Source organism: Notolepis coatsorum (assembly GCF_963971535.1).
Source record: "Notolepis coatsorum genome assembly, chromosome: 5".
Classification (NCBI taxonomy): Eukaryota; Metazoa; Chordata; class Actinopteri; order Aulopiformes; family Paralepididae; genus Notolepis; species Notolepis coatsorum.
Window position 1 is genome coordinate 124,083,148 of NC_140169.1, and position 21,309 is coordinate 124,104,456.

Genomic DNA, 21,309 nt, shown 5'->3' on the forward strand with positions numbered 1-21,309 from the left:
ATCCCCCTTGCTGCGGCTGGATGGGGTAAAGACCCTCCAGCAACACAGCTGGACTGTAGGACGCACCGACTGTTGTGAGAAGCGGTGGTTTCCAGGTTGGGTATGTACTGTTGGCTTGCGAGCTCTGGTTGTTGTTGATGCTATGGGGGTTAGCTAACAATTTACGAAACGCCGACCCCAGGCTAGGGTCCTCTGCTCGGCTTAAAATGGCGATCGGAGGATCTTGGCCTGACGCCCATGATGGCTAATCTAGTGGCCCGCGCTAGGTTCTGGTGATCCCAGGATTCTAGAGCGAATGCTTCTCTGTCACCGTGTAGGCCCCATCTTTCATATACAAATGAGAGTATACCCTAACGAGGAAATATGGGCATGGATGTTCGTTATCGGAAGATCCATGTTCAAGTCGGCTGCAGCCAGATGGGACTTGTGCTGGCTCCGCCGGATGTCTGGTAAAATCACCGTTGTAAACTGTGTTGACATCTCTTTTTCTCTTCTCTCTTAAAGGATGAGGAGGGTTTCAGACGGCGGCCTGTCTGAAGTGTGGCTTGTTATGTCATTGTATACAGTTCAGGTGATAGCTGCTTAAGCTTGCGTGCTAGTTGTGGACTACTGTTTTTAGCCAGTCAGCTGTTAGCTGCGGCGTTAGCTCGCTGTGTTTACCAGGCTGGTATACGTTAGCTTGTTGCTATCAGCCGATCGGCTGTTAGCTTAATGCTACACTGTTGAACGTTCTGTGACTATAACATGCCTTAAACACTCTGACTATGACGTCATCTTTGACAGAGGATGTTAGTCGAACCTACCGGAAGCCCGGCCGGCGAGGACTGCGTCAACATGGGGAACCGTAGTGGCCGGGTGGCGCAGCGACGCTGCACTTGTCGTCAACACAGGAATGCTGTGTTTACCGTCTGTGCCCCGTTAGCCAGACTGCAGTTCGCTTGGCCTGCGCTCACGGTAGGAATGTCCCGACCAGACCTTAAACACGTCTTCTTCCTTCCCTTCTAAATGTTTTGTAATAACGATGTTTTCCAAAACGGGTGTTGCTGCAATACATTGAGGATACGACGCGTGTTGTGTGTGAATTGTCTTGTCACTGGTATAGCTTCTCCATACAAATCGGGTTGTTGTTACATGTGTAAAAATGATCTGGTTAGTTGTGTTGAGAAACATCATGTGTGTTCATGTACCGTGTACTCACAACTAAGGGGGTTAATTAACCTATAAAGCTATGCTTAGTGACATATGAGTGAAGAGTGAATTCTTTTCTCAGCCTGTAATGACAATGAACAGTGTGTTCACATATTAACAGGTTTACCTGTTCAACTGGGCCGTATCAAGGGTAAGGTAGGAGGGGTGTTCCCCCCGGTTCCCTGGGGCTTCCCCACCCTCCTCTCAGACATGTTGTTTACAATATATTGTGTCACTGTGTTGTGGGGATACGATGTAGCCCTTAGCTTAGTTGCTGGGGTAATAATAATAATAATGGATTGGATTTATATAGCGCTCTTCATGACACCCCAGAGACCCCAGAGCGCTTACAGAGTCCATTATTCGTTCATACACAGTCATACCGGTGGTGGTAAGCTACAATTGCAGCCAGAGCTGCCCTGAGGCAGACTCACGGAAGCGTGGCGAATAATCATCGCCTACGGCCCCTCCGACCACCACCAACATTCATTCACATGCATACACATTCATACGAGGCAAGTAGGTTAAGTGTCTTGCCCAAGGACACAACGGCAGTGGGATGGACATGGGCTTGAGCGGGATTCGAACCACCAACCCTTCGATCATTGGACGACCTGCTCTACCCCTGAGCCACGCCGCCCCAAACCGCTTGAGAAACTATATTTTCCTAAAGAAAAGATTGTTTGGTCACTTTTCGTGTGTGCTTAGCAAGGCCTGTGGCCGATACTAATCGAGAATTATGTATTCTCTCGTTATGAAAAACGGCGTTCCTCTGTAGCAAGAGTGTACTTGCCATTTTTTGTGGTGATAATGGGTTGTGTGTGTCTTGTGATCTATAACTGGGTTAGGTTGGCCCCAGAAGCACATGTGTAAGTCTGGTACCGGGGCTCTTAAGGGGGCCCTCTCTATTCTGTGTTTTTTTCCTTAGTAAAAATCAGATAGCAGGTTAGCACATGAGCTGTGTGAAGCTGTTAGACACTTCATGTAGCTGACTTTGACTGTGTCATGCTCTTTTTTGTCATTACATCGTATCATGGGTGTGGGGTCGTAAAGGGGTGAACTGGTAATCCTTTCCTCCCCTTTTGATGGGCAGGGGTTAAAACCTCCTGTTCTTCAAGGTTCCTGTCACGTTGCTGTTCGGCACGTTACAGGGTAAGAGGGGGGGGGGGGGGGGGGGGGGGGGAGGGAGTTTCCTGGTCCCACGCCCTGGAAGATTGGGCGTGTGCACCGCAGAAATTCCCCCGCCATAGAGTACGTCACTGTGCGCATCTCTGTTGGTAAGACTTCCGTGAGTTGTTCAGGTCCATATGATGGATCTGTTTCAGGGAGTGGTCAGGGCTCCTCCTCACGAAGCTCCTACTTGGGCCTTCTGTGAGTTAGGACTCTCCTTCCCTGTGAGGGAGCCTCCTCAGAGTTCAGAGCCTCCTCCTCAGATTGTCAAGGTGAGTAGAACTTCAAAAAGGATGCATCTTGTCCCCTGTACTCTTATGTACAGTGAATCACTGATGAAAAAAGGTCTGAGAGGAGGGACAGGAGTAAAACTTGGCGAAGAGAACATCACCAATATAAGATACGCGGATGACACTGCTATAGTCTGTAACTGTCAAGAAGATCTACAGGACATGATGAATAAGCTGAATGTCGAATGCAAAAACTATGGAATGTCAATAAACACAAAGAAAACTAAAGTAATGATGATTGAAAAAACACCAGGAACTGTTTGTAAAATACAGGTGGATGGAGAAAAACTTGAACAAGTGAAGGAGTACATGTACCTTGGAAGCTGGATCAGTGAAGGTGGAAGAGCTAACATGGATATTAAGAGAAGAACCGGAATTGCAAAGGGCGCATTCTGGAACCATAAAGAATTATTGAGAAGAAACATAAGTTGGAAAACGAAGACCAGGATTTTGGAAACGTATGTTATGTCAGTCTTTTCATACGGAGCAGAAGCATGGACGCTGAATGAAGAGGCAAAAAGGATGATAGACTCTTTTAAAATGTGGACGCTGAGGAAGATGCTGAAGATAACATGGAAGGATAAGATCAAGAATGAGGAGGTACGGGGCTGCTAAGTGGCGCAGTGGGCAAGGCGCTTGCCACTAACGCAGGAGATGCTGGGTTCGAGCCCAGCTCTCTGCGTTGCTTCCGGCTTGGCTGGTCGTTCATACTAATACAATTGGCAGTATTAGGGGGTGGGAAAGCGGGTGGGTGGGGATCGGACGTTGTGGACAGCGACTCCCACAGGTCGGTTGGTGCGCCTGTACAGCAGAATCAGGAAGTATCGGGGGCAGCGTGAGCCTCCCACGCGTTACTCCTCGCCACTGAGAGATCGCGCTGTACAGGTGAAAAGATGCGACGGCTGCCTCCTCGTGTACCGGAGGGGATACGTGATGCAAGGCTTCGTCCACATTGCAGCCGACCAGTGGGAGGCATGGTCTAACAACGTTCGAGACAGGGGAGGGTAGAATTGGATAAAACGAAATTGGGATGGGAGAAAAATAGAAAATGGGGAGAAAAAGTAGATCACAAAAAAAAAAAAAGAGGAGGTACTGAGAAGAGCGGATATGCAAGGAGGACAGCTGCTGGAGATGTTGGAAAAGAGAAAGATGGAGTTGTGCGGGCAGGTGCTGAGAGGATCCAGCGGGGAGATGTTCAAGAAGGTGGTGATGGGGAAGGTGGATGGAAAGAGAGGAAGTGGAAGACCAAGAAGAGGCTGGGTAGACGACGTCTGTGATTGGAGCGGAGTGAGAGGCGGAGTCACGGAGTTGGAGAGAAGAAGTGGGGACAGAATGGGTTGGAGAGTGACGAAGAAGCCACCTAATGATGATGATGAAGTAATCTACTATGTCTATATTACTGCCTACTATGCTAATATGTCTATGCTACTATGCACAAGAGTGTAGCACTCACTGTTTTTGACGGACAAGATCATTTACCCTTAGCTAAATGTAAATATAAATGTAAATGTAAATGAAATGTGAATGTAATGTAAATGTAAATGTTATGTAAATGTAATGTGAATGTAAATGTAATGTAGTAGTCATCAATTTGAACTAAACTCAAGACCTGTGCTTATCAAGCTTTTCAGAGTAAGTGTGCTGATTCATCTGAGATCACATTGTTAGTTTCAGATAATTATTGCTTTCTGGCTCAACTACGATACAAGGTGAAGCGGGGCCAGAGGCTGCATCACTGTGGGAGATCACATCCAGGTTGAAGAGGTTCTCTAGCATCCTTCGGAGGTTCTCGAACGTAGGCCTGTCCTGCTTCTTCCCCCTCCAACAGTCCGCCATGATGTCGTACATGACGCTGGGACACCTGGGGGGACACGGCATCCTGTAGCCGGTGAGCAGCCGCTGGATCACCTCATGGTTGCTCATGTCTGGGGGAAGAAGATCAGATCACAACATGATGTTCTATTGATCTCACCTTTGAGATCCAAGTACCAGTATAACATTTATTTCTCTCACTAGGCCACTGTACTAAGGTTTAGCATTTAGCATCACTCTTGATTAATTGAAAATGGGGGACCATGATGTAAACAAGACGAAAGTCTTTTTCTGGTCTTCATCCTCTTAGCAGTTGTTAGTATTGGGCTGTACTGTATTGTACCCATTCTGCAATCTGTTAATAACGTTTTCAATCAATCAATCAATCAATGAATGAGGCAGGTAATTATGATTATGTAATTAAGATATCACTAATTAAGATATGACTATTTTAGTTCCTAAAGGTTTAGAACAACCTTTTTCATGTCAGGTCATGGTTGTCAGTGAACTAATTTAATGTATCACTGGGATTGATTAGACACTCTTACCTGGATATGGCTTGTGGCCAAAAGTCATAATCTCATACAGTAAGATTCCGAAGGACCATACATCTGACTTGCTGGAGAACTTGTTGTCATAGATGGCCTCTGGAGCAGTCCACTTAACAGGGATTTTAGCACTTTCTTTGGCGTCATACACATATTCGACATTATCCATCTAGAAGAAGAAAAAAGTACAAGGCAAAGAAATGGATCTTTAATTGCTTTAATCAATACGTTTAGAATTTTGGACCGCTAGCCATTATCGATTGGTCCTTTCTCAGCACAATCCATGCTGTTCTTCATTCTGGATGCCTGCAACTCTGGCTACTTAACCACAAATATAACTGAAAGCAATGAGGCCACTCTTCAGTCTGTACAAAAAGCCACGAAAATGTTTACATTTTTTGTTTAATTATGTATTAATTTATTTACAGTGGCCCCATTACTTTACTTTCATTTTGTGACTAACTATAAGGATACGCTGAGTATCCACTTCAGTATGACCCACATGGATTGTGCTGAGAAAGGACTCCTAGGCCTTCACCGCTGAGCTCTGAAACACGTGATTTCCATTTTTGCCGTGCTGAGCAGAGAGCAAAGCGCAATGGTGAACTATGGGCGCTGCCTGCTGTGACAATCCCGTGCCTCCAATAGAAATTCCCTCGCCAGGCAGACGAGGGAAAGTTGATAGTGGCACTATGACAATTTCCTGATTTCTACAAACACATTTCAAACCAAATTCATTCAATCTTTATTTATACTCGATAAATACACTGAGTAGTTAAACTCATTTACAGTGCCGTCAAGATGTTACATTCACAAGTGTCACAGTGCGTTCATAAATATATATTTCAAACCAAATGCACAATGCCAGATGTTTAAACACACACATTTTGGTCCCCCCTTCACGATAATCTAGTCAAGTAGATTAGAGTAGATTCTCACCATAATCACTGACACACAGACATGACAAAGGAAATGTTGACGAGTGAAGCTGCCCCTGGCGACGCACGGTTCCATGCACCAGAGAGCCTTTTAGCAGCTGGGGGGCAGCTTTTGTGTTGTTAATATCTTGCAAATGCATTCGAGGATGATTTAGGAAGCTGCAGAGAAAAACATTGCTAGTCTGACCGCTCTCCACACTACGTTAGTGCTTTACCAGAGCAGGAGAAAGCCTGGCCGCTCTCTCCACACTACGTTAGTGCTTTACCAGAGCAGGAGAAAGCCTGGCCGCTCTCTCCACACTACGTTAGTGCTTTACCAGAGCAGGAGAAAGCCTGGCCGCTCTCTCCACACTACGTTAGTGCTTTACCAGAGCAGGAGAAAGCCTGACCGCTCTGCTGTACGGTAGCAGGAGAAAGTCTCTACTGTGAATGCGTTTGACTAAACGTCCCTGACTAAACATCCCCACCAAATTATCGGTGACTGAGTGAGTGACCACATTTGACCATGCATAGCCCGTGATGGCAGTTCCTGCGTGCCGTGGGAAAAATATCTGAGCTTCTCTACTGAGCTTCTCTACATATTGTATCGCTATAAGAGCGGTAAACCCACCATGAAGACCCTGGCGAGGCCAAAGTCAGCCACTTTGCAGATGTTGTTCTCCCCCACCAGGACGTTCCTGGCTGCCAGGTCTCTGTGGATGTAGTTCTGTAGCTCCAGGAATTCCATGCCAGAAGCCACCTGGGCGGCCATCTCGATCTGGTCCGAAACACACAGCGTTGTGCCCCTGTCCTCTGCAGAGGGGAGGCGAGGAAGGGAAGAGAGAGCAACACAATGAGTAAGATACTTTTTTGTTTACTGCAGTAACCATGAATCAGAGTAACTTTCCAATTCCTAATTGCAACTTTTCAAGTTCAGTGTGTGTGTGTGTGTGTGTGTGTGTGTGTGTGTGTGTGTGTGTGTGTGAGTGTGTGTGTGAGTGTGTGTGTGTGTGTGTGTGTGTGTGTGTGTGTGTGTGTGTGAGTGTGTGTGTGTGTGTGTGTGTGTGTGTGTGTGTGTGTGTGTGTGTGTGTGTGTGTGTGTGTGTGTGTGTGTGTGTGTGTGTGTGTGTGTGTGTGTGTGTGTGTGTGTGTGTGTGAGAGAGGGAAGGAGAGAGAGAGAGAGAGATGGGGGGGGGGGGGGGGGGAATGACACTATAAATACAACTCCAAAACTGTCCTATGAACATGTTGTGACCTGTGTATTTACCACGTGGAGGGAAAAAAAAGATTTATACAACGGCATGCAGATTTCTCTATTCTGATTGGCTGAAACATACAAGTTACACGTGGGTATTTGTAATAACCCCACGCTCTTGGTCCCAGGACCCGCCCACAACCGCATTACTATCACTCCGCCATGCACGTTTTTAGAAGTGAAAGCAAGATGGCGGACACGCCGGACAGTAAACGTTACGAAAGGATATGGTGATAGGGTCATAAAGACTAAATGAAAAACGATTCTGTCACGGCGAATGTGTTAGTTTCTTAAACAATGTTGGATGATGTAATTGATGGGTCATGAGTCATTGTGGAACAAAATAAAAATCGCGCAAATTGATTGATTGATTGATTAATTGCAAGTTTTATTTTTATTTTTACCTACTTTCTATAGAAGCAGCTGGGAGGTGCGCTGTTTTAAGTGAGCGTGGGTTATTGAATTGATTGATTGATTGCTAATTTTATTACTGTCCGCCTTGTTTCCAACTAGGCACTCTTTCGAAGTCGCTCTCTTTCGAAGTTGGTTAAGGTTAGAGTTTGTCTTTAAAGCAGGGCGATAGACCACCAGCCCTGATTCCAAACTCTAACCATAACCAACTTCGAAAGAGAGCGACTTTGAAAGAGTGCCTAAACTTAACCAGTTGGAAACAAGGCGGACAGTAATACAATTAGCAATCAATCAATTCAATAATTCACGCTCACTTAAAACAGCGCACCTCCCAGCTGCTTCTATAGAAAGTAGTTTAAAATTTTTTATAAAAAAATCCCCTCTTATAGGGCAAATACCCCCCCCCCCCCCCCCCCTATATAGGGCAAAGAAAACTTTTTTTAATTTGTTTTACCTACTTTCTATAGAAGCATCTAAGAATGAAGTTCTATAGAAAGTAGGTTCAAAACAAAAGAAAAGTTGGATGTGTTAGTTTGTTGGATGTCTAGTTGAAAGACAGTTGGATGTGTTAGTTTGTTGGATGTCTTAGTTGAAAGACAGTTGGATGTGTTAGTTTGTTGGATGTCTTAGTTGAGAGACATGTGAGAACAGTTGGATGCACTTCCCAGCTGCTTCCACATGGAGGCAAATTCTCTTTTTCTTTTTTTTTGGGAACTACTTTTTATGCGGATGGTTTTTTCAATAAATCTTCAATTAATGTGTGTTTATTGTATAGAAATAAGGTTGGATGAATGCGCCAGTTGTATAATTAAGCATTACATCACGCGCAGGAGTGGTTTGTGAAAAATAAACCATGCCTAATAATAATCGAAGATTTATTGAAAAAACCATCCGCCAGAAAAAGGAGTTCCCACAACAACAAAAAAGAGAAGTTGCCTCCATGTGGAAGCAGCTCGGAAGTGCATCCAACTGTTCTCAGTAGGACATCCAACCAACTAACACATCCAACTGTCTTTCAACTAAGACATCCAACCAACTAACACATCCAACTGTCTTTCAACTAAGACATCCAACCAACTAACACATCCAACTGTCTTTCAACTAAGACATCCAACCAACTAACACATCCAACTGTCTTTCAACTAGACATCCAACCAACTAACACATCCAACTTTTCTTTAGTTTTTAACCTACTTTCTATAGAACTTCATTCTTAGATGCTTCTATAGAAAGTAGGTAAAACAAATTAAAAAAAGTTTTCTTTGCCCTATAGGATTTTAATTTTTTAATTTTTTTAACCTACTTTCTATAGAAGCAGCTGGGAGGTGCGCTGTTTTAAGTGAGCGTGGGTTATTGAATTGATTGATTGCTAATTTTATTACTGTCCGCCTTGTTTCCAACTGGTTAAGTTTAGGCCCTCTTTCGAAATTGGTTAAGGTTAGAGTTTGGAACCAGGGCTGGTGGTCTATCGCCCTGCTCTAAAGACAAACTCTAACCTTAACCAACTTCGAAAGAGGGCCTAAACTTAACCAGTTGGAAACCAGGCGGACAGTAATACAATTAGCAATCAATCAATCAATCAATCAATTCAATAGGCCATGCTCACTTAAAACAGCGCACCTCCCAGCTGCTTGAAAGTAGGTAAAAGAAATTGCAAATTAATCAATCAATCAATCCGCGCGATTTTTATTTTGTTCCACAATGACTCATGACCCATCAATTACATCATCCAACATTGTTTAAAGAACTAAGACATTCGCCGTGACAGAATCGGTTTATATTTAGTCATTATGACGCTATCAACATATCCATTTGTTAAAGTAAATTATTAAATTATTGTCCGCCATCTTGTTTTTTCCTAAAAATCCGCACGGCGGAGTGATTGTAATTCGGTTGTGGGCGGGTCCTGGGACCAGGAGCGTGGAATTGTGAAGAATACATACGTGTAAATTGACTGTTTCAGCCAATCAAAATCGAGAAATTTGCATGCCGTTGTATAAAAGCCATTACACCACATGCAGTCGTGGGTTGTGAGAATTAGACCATGCCTAGGGGGGTCTAACGACCACCCCTAGGCATGGTCTAATTCTCACAACCCACTCCTGCGTGTGATGTAATGCTTTATTACATTTTTGTTTTCTAAGCGAATAAGGTGATGAAATCACTGCGCCCAGGTAGCAGTTGTTTGTCAAAAAAATTATTCAAGTATATATGCTTAGAAAACTAAAATGTCAACAAAAAAAGTCTCCACATGGTAAATACACAGATCACAACATGTTTACAGGAACGTTTTGGAATTGTATTTGGAGTGTATTTCGTGACTGTTGGGAACTAGGCTACACTGGCACACCTACTTCCAATGAATGACGCTAAGCTAGGCTAATGGTGTGGCTGTTCCCTAAGCCTAATGCATATGCACAGAGAAGAAAAGGGTATGTATCTGCTTATCTAACTCCAGGGTAGATGGCAAATAAGCTAATTTCCCCAAATGTTGGCATGGTCCTTTAACGCTTGTCATATCAGCTGGAGGGTATGAGATAAAAGTTAGCTGACATGAGCAAATACCCTGTTCTGTTGTTACATCAGTGAGGAATGACAGTCAACCAGCCATCAAGTAAGCTCTCTCCATCTCTATCCCTTGTACCGGATCTCCTCTCTGGTAAACAAGAATACCCTGAAGACTCTGGCAGGAGCACTCATTCAAGGGTACTACGACTATGCTTGCACCTCATGGTACCAAAGCACCTCAAAGGCGCTAGAAACAAGATTACAAACATCACAAAACAAACTGGTCAGACTTCTACTTGACGTTACCCCTAGAACCCACCTCACCCCTGCCCACTTTGACAACCTAGGATGGCCTAGAGTAGACGACAGAGTACAGCAACTTGCAATGGGCCTGGTTTACAAGATACACTATACGACTAAGGTACCCATGTACATGTCAAAATACTTCCCAAAGGTCAGTGAATACCACGACCACAACACCAGAAGGAAGCTCAACAAATCATGTTAAACCCAGATTCGGCTCAAACAAGGGACTAAACACGTTTAGCAATTATGCCACATCAATGTGGAACGCCCTACCTAAAGCTGTAAAGCAATGTGAATCCCTACCCACATTCAAAACCGCTCTTAAAGAGCACCTACGGGAGGCTGCAATTCGAAACTGGCCACCGTAAATGTCCAAACCCCCCCACCCCCACCCCCTCCTAATAGACAGTCTCCTCCCCACCGCATGTATATATTCTCTCCCCGCCGTATGTATATTTCTCTCCCACCCACCCACCCCCTCCAAATGTACAGTCTCTTCCCCACCGTATGTATATATTCTCTCCCCATCGTATGTATATTTCTCTCCCACCCACCCACCCCCTCCTAATGTACAGTCCCCTCCCCATCACATGTATATACTCTGTCAGGATCTATGGGTAACAGTACTGTATATTTGAATATCGTATATGTCACAAATGTAACAGTACTAAATACCTGTATGTCATGTATGTCCCTATGCCATAAATGTCATGTATGTTGTGTATGTCATAAATGTCACTATGAATTGAAAATGGGAGACCCTGATGTAAACAAGACAAATGTCTTTCTCTGGTCTGCATCCCCTTAACAATTGTGTGTATTGAGCCGTACTGTATTGTACCCATTCTGCAATCTGTTAAATAAAGTTTTCATTCATTCATCCCTCCGACTTTGATCTCCTCAATACATTAAAAGATCTATGACGATCAAAATTCATAAGACTTTCTGTTTCCTAAGGCTTTGTGGTGCGTTATTTATCCTTGAAAACATTCCATGACCACACCCCACCATTATGATGCAGAGTTGTAAAAGAGTTAAACATAAAACTTCTGGCACAGCTGATGAAGGTTTTCTCAAAGAACAATTGCAGCTGAGGACTATTGATCTCTTCGTAAAGGAGCAATAATTAACACCCATGCACAAAGTATTGTAACCCCTCATGTCAGTGTGTGCGTGTGTGTGTGTGTGTGTGTGTGTTTGTGTGTGTGTGTGTGTGTGTGTGTGTGTGTGTGTGTGTGTGTGTGTGTGTGAGTGTGTGTGTGTGTGTGTGTTAACTGCGATAACTCATACATTTTCTTATTTTTTTTATTATTATTATTTAATTTTTTTTCTGTATTTTTGCTCCCATCCCAATTTAGTCGTTATGCCAATTCCCTTCCTGGTCGTTGCGTGCATTGCCCCACTGTCGCCTTGGCCCCTAGGGAGCGTGTAGAACTACCACATGCCTCCTCCGATACATGTGGAGTCAGCCAGCCGCTTCTTTTCACCTGACAGCGAGGACTCTCACTGGGGGAATGTAACACGTGCATAGGTTCCCGCTATTTCCCCCTGATCCCCTCCCTGCTGAACAGGCGCCTCGACCGACCAGTAGGAACCGCAGTTTACAACGACCAGGACACATACCCCGCCGGCCTCCCACCCGCTAACACTGCCAATTGTGTTAGTAGGGACGATTGACCAAGCCGGAGGTACCGCTGACAGCTGGATTCGATCCCAGAGTCTCTGCGGTGGTAGGCGAGTGCATTCTCCACTGCTCTACCCAGCCGCCCGCAAACTCATACATTTCTCATCCAATTTGACTCCGACTCTATTGAAAGGTTGACAATCAGCCAAGAACTTGCACTCCTACACTCTTAAGATATGTTTTTTACGAAACGGTCACAGATCGACTGCAGCGCACATTGAGGTCAAAGTTGACAATGTTGTCTAAAAGTATGGGCTGTATAGTACAAAATGTTGATACGTTGAAATTAATGTACATTTGTTCTAATTTTCGATTCTGTACTGAGATGGTCACACCCCTAGTATAACATTATACCACAAAGGATATACCACCAAGATGACAACCGACAAGAATTCCAACTGAGGGACGCTGGTGTGCTGGTGGGCTACATCTGCTCCTCCCTCCCCATCAACCTGGACCCCCTGCAATTTGCATACCGCCCCAACAGGTCCACGGAGGACGCCATAGCCCATGTGCTGCACACAGCAGCATCACACCTGGACAAGAGGCAGGGGAACTATGTGAGAATGCTATTCATCGACTACAGCTCAGCATTCAATACCATAGTCTCCTCCAAACTCATAGCCAAGCTCAGGGACCTGGGCTTGAACTATGACCTCTGCCAGTGGGTCTTGGACTTCCTGACGGGCAGACCCCAGGTGGTGAGAGCAGGCAACTGCACCTCCTCATCCATCACTCTCAACATAGGGGCCCCCCAGGGCTGTATTCTGAGTCCCCTCCTCTACTCCCTGTACACACATGACTGCGTGGCACAGCGGAACAACAACACAATCATCAAATTTGCTGACGACACAGTAGTGGTGGGCCTGATCTCTGCAAACGACGAGAGGGCCTACCTGGAGGAGGTTAAGGTTCTAGCGGGATGGTGTCAAGAGAACTGCCTCTCCCTGAACGTCAGCAAAACAAAGAAGATGATTGTGGACTTTAGGAGGTCGGGGGTCAGGGACTACAGCCCCCTCAGCATCGATGGGGCACCGGTTGAGAGAGTGAACAGTTTTAAGTACCTCAGAGTCCACATATCCGAGGACTTGACATGGACCACACACATTGACAGTGTTATCAAGAAGGCACGACAACGCCTCTACTTCCTTAGGCGCTAAAGGAAGTTCAACGTGAGTCAGAAGATCCTCAAGAACTTCTACTCATGCACAATAGAGAGCATCCTGACTGGCAATATCACCTCCTGGTTTGGGAATAGCACTGCACAAGACCGTAGCAGACTACAGAGAGTGGCCTGTTCAGCTGAACGCACAATTGGAGGGGGGCTTCCCACTCTCCAAGGCATTTACAACAAGCGGTGCATGGGCAAGGCGAAGAGAATAATCAAAGACTCCAGCCACCCAAACAACTGCCTCTTTGAACTGCTGCGGTCAGGCAAGCGATACCGGAGTCTCATGGCAAGCACAGAGAGACTCAGAAGGAGCTTCTATCCCCAGGCCATCAGGATGCTCAATGAACAAGGCTTGAACAATGAACAATCATAACAACCATCAAATGCACTCACAGCACACACATCCACACGCACACACTCACTTTAAACAAACAACTCACTGCTGCACCCACTTTACCCACTTTAGAACACCTAAACACACATTATATTTATTGGCAAAGAATTTGCACTACAACCCATACCTCATTACACCTTACTGTAAATTGTACCTAAATTGTACCTCATCCCATTTCTGCATTGTACTGTATAGTAGTATATTGTATTGTAACTCAGTTACTTTCTACTCTGCATTGTACATTGTATGTAATATATTGAACACTTTTTGTCTACGTACTTGACTTCTATTTTATACTTACTATACTTTTATGCTTATCTATTTTTATCTAGCACAGTCTCTGGAGCAAAACAGAAAGAAGCATTTTATATAAAAGTATTCTGTACTTCTGTATGACAACTAATAAAGAAACTTGAAAACTTGAAACTTTAGGGTTTACAGGGGGATGTGTGCTGTAGCCTGGCTGTTCCATCTCTCTTTTGGAGATCAAACCAAGGTCTCTTACTCTGGAGGTACTCCAGTAGACTGCCGTTCTTCATCAGCTCTGTAATGATGTAGACGGGCTCCTCCACAGTGCATACGGCGTACAGCTGGATCAGCTTGGGGTGATGCAGTTTCTTCATAAGCTGGGCCTCCCTTAGAAAGTCTTGAGGATCCATAGAACCTATGAAAAGCATTAAGGCCTTAATTGCTATTTTGGAAATGTCTTCTCAAAATACAATAGCTTTCAATCGAAAGTAGTCATTGTCACATCATAATTAGAATGTTCAACTCTCTAATTCTAATCTCTACCATCTGAGATGGTATATCGGAAAGGGTTAAGGCAAGAGCACGGTTGTCTACAACAGTACATTCGCTATTACATTCATTCATTCATCCATCAGTCCCCATGTCCCCAAAAATACTAGCCACAGTTTAGCAGTACATTTTACAATTTAATATTCAGTAAGTTCTATCCACAGAGAGATTGATTAAAACAAGTATTTTTGTTTACCATGCTTGAGGGTCTTAACTGCAACTGATGTGGTGTCATTCCAGACACCCTCGTAGACTTCTCCAAACTGACCGGCTCCCAGCTTCTCCAACAGTCTGATGGAGGTCCGGTCAATCTCCCACCGGTCCACTGTATTGTAGGACAGACCGATAGTCTGTGGAGCCTCCATCTACAAAAGAGTGAGAATATTCAATTATAAGCACACAGAGTAGAACAATAAATAATATTATTTACTCAATGTGTTCAAATTCTGATTTCTGTACAACACTGCATACATATTTAAAAGTGGCATGATAGGTTATACGATTTGTTCAGTTCACTTCAATGTATAGTAGGAACTCTTTTCTATTGAAGTACACCCCCATTCATTACTATGGGAGGTGTAGTTTGGTAGAAGATAGTTCCAACATGAAACTACTCACAACAAGGTCTGTGGATTATCTTCAAAACTAGTCAAATCACACGAAAACGATCTTGATGGATAGATAGAACTCCAGGTAAAGGGGAAATGTTTTAATTTGTAACAGCCCCTTTATGTATAACAGTTCAGTATACATACACACTATATAAACCAACAACCAAAGAATCACATGTTTTTAGTTAATGACATCATATTGTACCTTTTTGCATGGTTCACCCAGATGTACACGAAGGACATCCTGTCTGGTGTAGTGTTCCACCAACTCTTTTAGTGTTTCAAATATTCTGCTCTTTGACACATAATGGTATCCATTTGGCATTTTCCTCAGTCTGTAGTGCGTCACCTTCCGACTGTTCAATACTAAAAGACAAGTAAACATCTAGTAAAAATCCATGGAGAGTTTAAATATAAGAGAATGAAAAATCAAATAACTAAACAGAATAATTGAAGGGGAACAAACAATAGTACAATAATCCATCAAGGCCTATAATAATGTAAGTTATTATAGAACTCTAAAGTATCATGGTGAAACACTACACTCTAAGTCAAACACAAGTTGAACAATAACTCACTTTTCCAGGGTTGAAACACGACATACAGTAGTACACATTTTCACACTTCAATATTTGAATACAAATTAAAGCTTGTTTAAAGAACCCTTAAATTAATCACAAACTAAATTGGTCAATTAACTAAAGAGTTAGTATGGGTCTTTGATGTCCCCTAAACATGTAATTTATGTTTTATGCTAGATTAAACACTCATTCTGCATTCTAGCAGCCTCTATATCTCTCTGTTTCAGTCCTGTTCTTAATTGCTGTTTCTGTGCCTGTAATGAGCGAGCTGCTTTCATCTAGCAGTGATGTGTGAACCTGTACCGTTGAACGAAATTCAGATCTGACTTTTAGACATGTCATTGTAGATCAAATATGACTCAAGATCCAGCAATAGCATAGCAATCTTGTCATTCAAAATATTGTCAGAAACATATTTTGGGTTCAACATCGAAATAATAGGCTTTCAATATTTCAATAGAGGCTAAGATTACCTGAGAGGGAGAGCTCCCCTTTCTGACTCCCGCGGTGCCTGATGAGGAAAGCCCCATGTTGGTTCCCTTCAGCTAGCAAGAGCTTCTCTGCATCCAGTCTCTTAGTGTCAGCAAAGTACCATCTGAAAATTACAATGGGAGCAATTATGTAAGATATAGCCAACTAAATATAGTAATATTTTCTTATACTGATAAAGGAGCTATAGATAACATTCAGCCACTAGATGTCGCACTAGAGCACCAGCATGTGCATTCCACATGGGGAAATGGGAAGTACATGTACATGCATGTATTTTGGAACTGCCAACATTTTTTAATCAATAATGTTTTTAGGGGTAAAGCAATACTTTTATTTCAAACCTTTCTAAAAGCTCTGGATATTTTTTAATGTTTTATTATTATGATTACTCAACATAAACATGGTATCTATAACACCTTAACACTTTGATTGCCTAAGGCTAAATTCATACCATCCGTTGCCAGCTCTATTTAACATGGATAAGTTCCCCTTCTTTGCAGAGCTATAACTTTTTAAATTCTATTGCCAGATTGCCATTATTAGGGCCCATTCAAGGTCCTATATGTATTGTTCATTGTGTAGCAACGTTAAACTTTTTCATTCACATATTCATAGTAAAATATGGTCTAAAGTATAAGTATGTTTTCATCTCTTTCTGCAGCTTTCTCCAGAACGTGATTTATAGCCCCAAATGCATTATATTGATGATGAAATACAGTTTGGTAGGAATCTGTGCGAGATCAAAAATTTCAATTGGACGTACTTCTAGAAGTTTCTACGTATCATCTGATGATGACCGGATGGGCGGGGGATCGTTTATAATTCCGTGGGCAGCGTTATATCATTCATCTAGTGTGGTTGATATGATCATCAGAGCAGTTTATATCGAACACGTTCAAAAATAATGCTGAATCTTACCGTATCTTCCTCGCGCCGTTGGGCGATGAGCGTGGAACAGACATTTTCCTATTATGGGATATAGAAATATCTGGTCCATTTCCAGCTTGTATAATAGTATATACGTCCAAATCATGTTGTTTATCGAGTTATTCGCAACGGATCGCTATGTATTGTGACGAGCTAGAGTGCCGGAACCTATAGCGAGTGCCCGGAAGTAATATGGGCGAATAGCACATCGTCCATGTAACATCCTCTTTGGCGATTGCGCCGATCGGCCACCAGATGGCGCTCTTGAGCCGCTAGAGGGTTCTGTGGGGCTTTTTGGTGGGTCTCAGGCCAGCGGATGGGAAATATGAATCCGATCACAGATTTTTGAAATATTGATATCAAAGACGAGTTACGGCGTCTTCGGCAACTTGAGCATGGCGGGGAAGGACGCCTAAAAGCGTCTTCCGGCAATCAAAGTGTTAAAATGCCAGGTGGAAAGTGGAGCTTAAGTCAAGTCAAGTCAAGAGTTTTATTTGTCACGGCATACAAGTATACAATGAAATGCAGGGGGTCTTGTCCGCAACGATGTGCATAATACAATAGCAATATATAATAAGAATCCAATAGAAACGACATTGTGCAATAAAACAAGTAAACAAAGTAGGGCATATTGGGCTTAATGGTATACAGCAGAGGTGGGCAATCATCGATCAGTCAATCTCCCCTGGAGTCAACCAGACAAAGTCATCTATCATTTCATCAGTCATCCAATCACATTCAGACTTGCTGGTTCAAACTTGAATCTCAGTGAATCCCTGTCCTTTGTGGCTCGTTGACATGCTCTCTTTTTTCGTGGGCTTTCACTAGATCCTCTGTTTCGCATTTGCATGCTTAATAGTGTGTCACGAATAGCCCTGGGACTCATTGAGTATCAGCGGCAGGTATCAGGAGGTAATGGATGTTCCATTCGGGCACAAAGTACAGAGGAGGCTGTCTGTGCACTATTTAACCGTATTGATTAGCCAAAAAAGTTACTGAAAGGGTACCCGAACTGATTAAAAAAAATTCCAAGCCCTTTATGAAGATACTTCTCTGAAAGTCAAGAATCCCAGTGAGCAGCATGTTCTGGTTGGCCAAAGTGATGTTTCAGCTCTATAGGTCACTCTGTGTTGGTCAATTGTTTGGTTGATCGTCGGCCCACAAAAACTTCTCCACTCTCTAGTTGCCACAACTTTGACAGCCTAGGATGGCTTAGAGTAGACGACAGAGTACAGCAACTTGCAATGGGCCTGGTCTACAAGATACACTATACGACCGGGGTACCCATGTACATGTCAAAATACTTCCCAAAGGTCAGTGAATACCACAACCACTACACCGAAAAGTACCTCGCGGAAAGAAATCTAATCTACGAATTCCAATCTGGCTTCAGAACATCCCACTCCACTGACACATGCCTTCTCTACTTGAACGACCACATCAAACAAGAGGTGGACGCGGGCAAATACTGCGGCATGGTCATGCTGGACCTACAAAAGGCCTTCGACACTGTCAATCACACCATTCTGATTGACAAGCTAAAAGCAATTGGTTTTGATAGTTTATCAGTGAGCTGGATACAATCCTACCTGGAGGGGAGGGAACAGATGGTGGAAGTAAACGGTACCCTATCCCCCCCCCTCACAGTGAGCTGTGGTGTTCCACAAGGAAGCATACTAGGACCGCTACTATTCCTAATTTATGCAAATGACATGTCGTCAGCTTGTGACTGCAACTTGTTCCTGTTTGCGGACGACTCAGCCCTGCTGGTCTCTGACAAGAACAAGTTACAGGTTGAAAAAGCCCTCAGCTCGGAACTAGGCAAAATCTGCATATGGCTCGCCGACAACAAACTATCATTACACATGGGCAAAACAGAGTCCATTCTCTTCGGTTCAAATAACAAACTCAGCAAGACCGACGGCTTCTCGGTTACAGTGGGTGACAATATTATCACAAGGAAAGATGAAATTACCTACCTGGGTTCCATCCTAGAGGCTAATCTTTCCTGTCACAAAATGGCATCCAATGTAATAAAAAAAGTCAACCAACGAACGCGATTCTTGTACCGGATCTCCTCTCTGGTAAACAAGAATACCCTGAAGACTCTAGCAGGAGCACTCATTCAAGGGTACTACGACTATGCTTGCACCTCATGGTACCAAAGCACCTCAAAGGCACTAAAAAACAAATTACAAACATCTCAAAACAAGCTAGTCAGACTACTACTTGACCTGACTCCTAGAACCCACCTCACCCCTGCCCACTTTGACAACCTAGGATGGCTTAGAGTAGACGACAGAGTACAGCAACTTGCAATGGGCCTGGTCTACAAGATACACTACGCGACCAAGGTACCCATGTACATGTCAAAATACTTCCCAAAGGTCAGTGAATACCACGATCACAACACCAGAGGGAGCTCCACAAATCATGTAAAACCCAGATTCGGCTCAAACAAGGGACTAAACACGTTTCGCAATTATGCCACATCAATGTGGAACGCCCTGCCTAAAGCTGTAAAGGAATGTGAATCACTACCCACCTTCAAAAACACTCTCAAAAAACACCTACGTGAGACTGCAATTCGAAACTGGCCCCTACAAATGTCCTAACCTAGTTGTACAGTAAATGACCAAGTAAGGCTTTGTCAACATTCCAATGTACAGTGTAAAATGTGTGTGTGTCCCCTACCCAACCCCCCCCCCCCCCCCCCCCACCTCCAATGTACAGCCCTCACCCAACCCACCCAACCCCACCCCACCAACCTCCTCCAATGTACAGTTTCTACGCCAAATGTATATACACTCCTTTTCTGGACACTTTTGTATCACAAACAGTACTGTATTTGCAAATCTGATATGTCATAAATGTATAGATGTAGCAGTACTGTCTATCTGTATGTCATGTATGTCATATATGTTATGATGAATTGAAAATGGGGGACCCTGGTGGAAACAAGACGAAAGTCTTTCTCTGGTCTGCATCCCCTTAACAATTGTATGTATTGAGATGTACTGTACTGTACCCATTCTGCAATCTGTTAATAAACTTTTCAATCAATCAATCAATCAACCAGAGGAAGCTCAACAAATCATGTAAAACCCAGATTCGGCTCAAACAAGGGACTAAACACGTTTCGCAATTATGCCACAACAATGTGGAACGCCCTACCCAAAGCTGTAAAGGAATGTGAATCACTACCCACATTCAAAACCGCTCTTAAAGAGCACCTACGGGAGGCTGCAATTCGAAACTGGCCACCGTAAATGCCCAAAAACCCCCACCACCTCCTAATAGACAGTCTCCTCCCCACCGCATGTATATATTCCCTCCCCGCCGTATGTATATTTCTCTCCCACCCACCCACCCCCTCCTAGTGTACAGTCCCCTCCCCATCATATGTATATACTCTGTCAGGATCTAGGGGTAACAGTACTGTATATTTGAATACCGTTTGTGTCACAAATGTATCAGTACTAAATACCTATATGTCCCTATGCCATAAATGTCATGTATGTTGTGTATGTCATAAATGTCTATATGAATTGAAAATGGGGGACCCTGATGGAAACAAGACAAATGTCTTTCTCAGGTCTGCATCCCCTTAACAATTGTATGTATTGAGCCGTACTGTATTGTACCCATTCTGCAATCTGTTAAATAAAGTTTTCATTCATTCATTCATTCATTCACAGGTGTCGTTCTAGCCAGGAGATTGAAATTGGGCATGGAGACAATGCCAATTGGCTAAAATGAGAGTGGCCTATCACAAAAAGGTTGCAGCTATTGCCAATTTGTGCTAGTTTTACTACTGATTTTCCTCTCTTGAGTGAAACCTCTTTGACCAGCCCTCCTCTCCCTGTTATACAAGAGATGCTGCTCTGACAACTGACAGGCGAGACAATTGTTATGGTAAAGTTTGTATATGGTCTAAAGGGGTGCCAGTTCAAGATAAACAAGTTTTAAATTAACATCTGCATACATTTTCTGTAAAGAACCAAAATATGGTTATTTGGTGTTGGTTCATGTCCAGACAGCTGTTAAAGTGAAAAGTACATTATGCATTTAGTTTTCACTTTCAACTGAGTGATGTCACTTCATTTAGTCTCAGCCTATAGTGTATACTTGTGTGTTGCATTGCAGATGTTATAGAATTCAAAATGGCGGAAAGTCTTTCTAGATGCAAATGGCCGTGACTTACATGGATAGATTAATCTGGACCCACAGAATAACGTAAATAATT

At 43.5% G+C, this 21,309-nt stretch overlaps 1 protein-coding gene across 1 annotated transcript in view; it reads right to left on the minus strand.

The window, feature by feature from the left end:
- Positions 1–4,304: 4,304 nt before the first annotated feature.
- The window catches only part of LOC311228332 (tyrosine-protein kinase FRK-like), a gene marked incomplete at both ends in the record, with an annotated part of 40,662 nt that continues 23,657 nt past the window's right edge, over positions 4,305–21,309 (minus strand). Inside the window, 7 exons of the mRNA XM_084314241.1 lie at positions 4,305–4,573; positions 5,009–5,177; positions 6,557–6,738; positions 14,160–14,318; positions 14,649–14,817; positions 15,269–15,429; positions 16,118–16,239. Coding sequence (XP_084170367.1) covers positions 4,305–4,573; positions 5,009–5,177; positions 6,557–6,738; positions 14,160–14,318; positions 14,649–14,817; positions 15,269–15,429; positions 16,118–16,239 — 1,231 coding nt within the window. The remainder of the gene's footprint in view (positions 4,574–5,008; positions 5,178–6,556; positions 6,739–14,159; positions 14,319–14,648; positions 14,818–15,268; positions 15,430–16,117; positions 16,240–21,309) is intronic.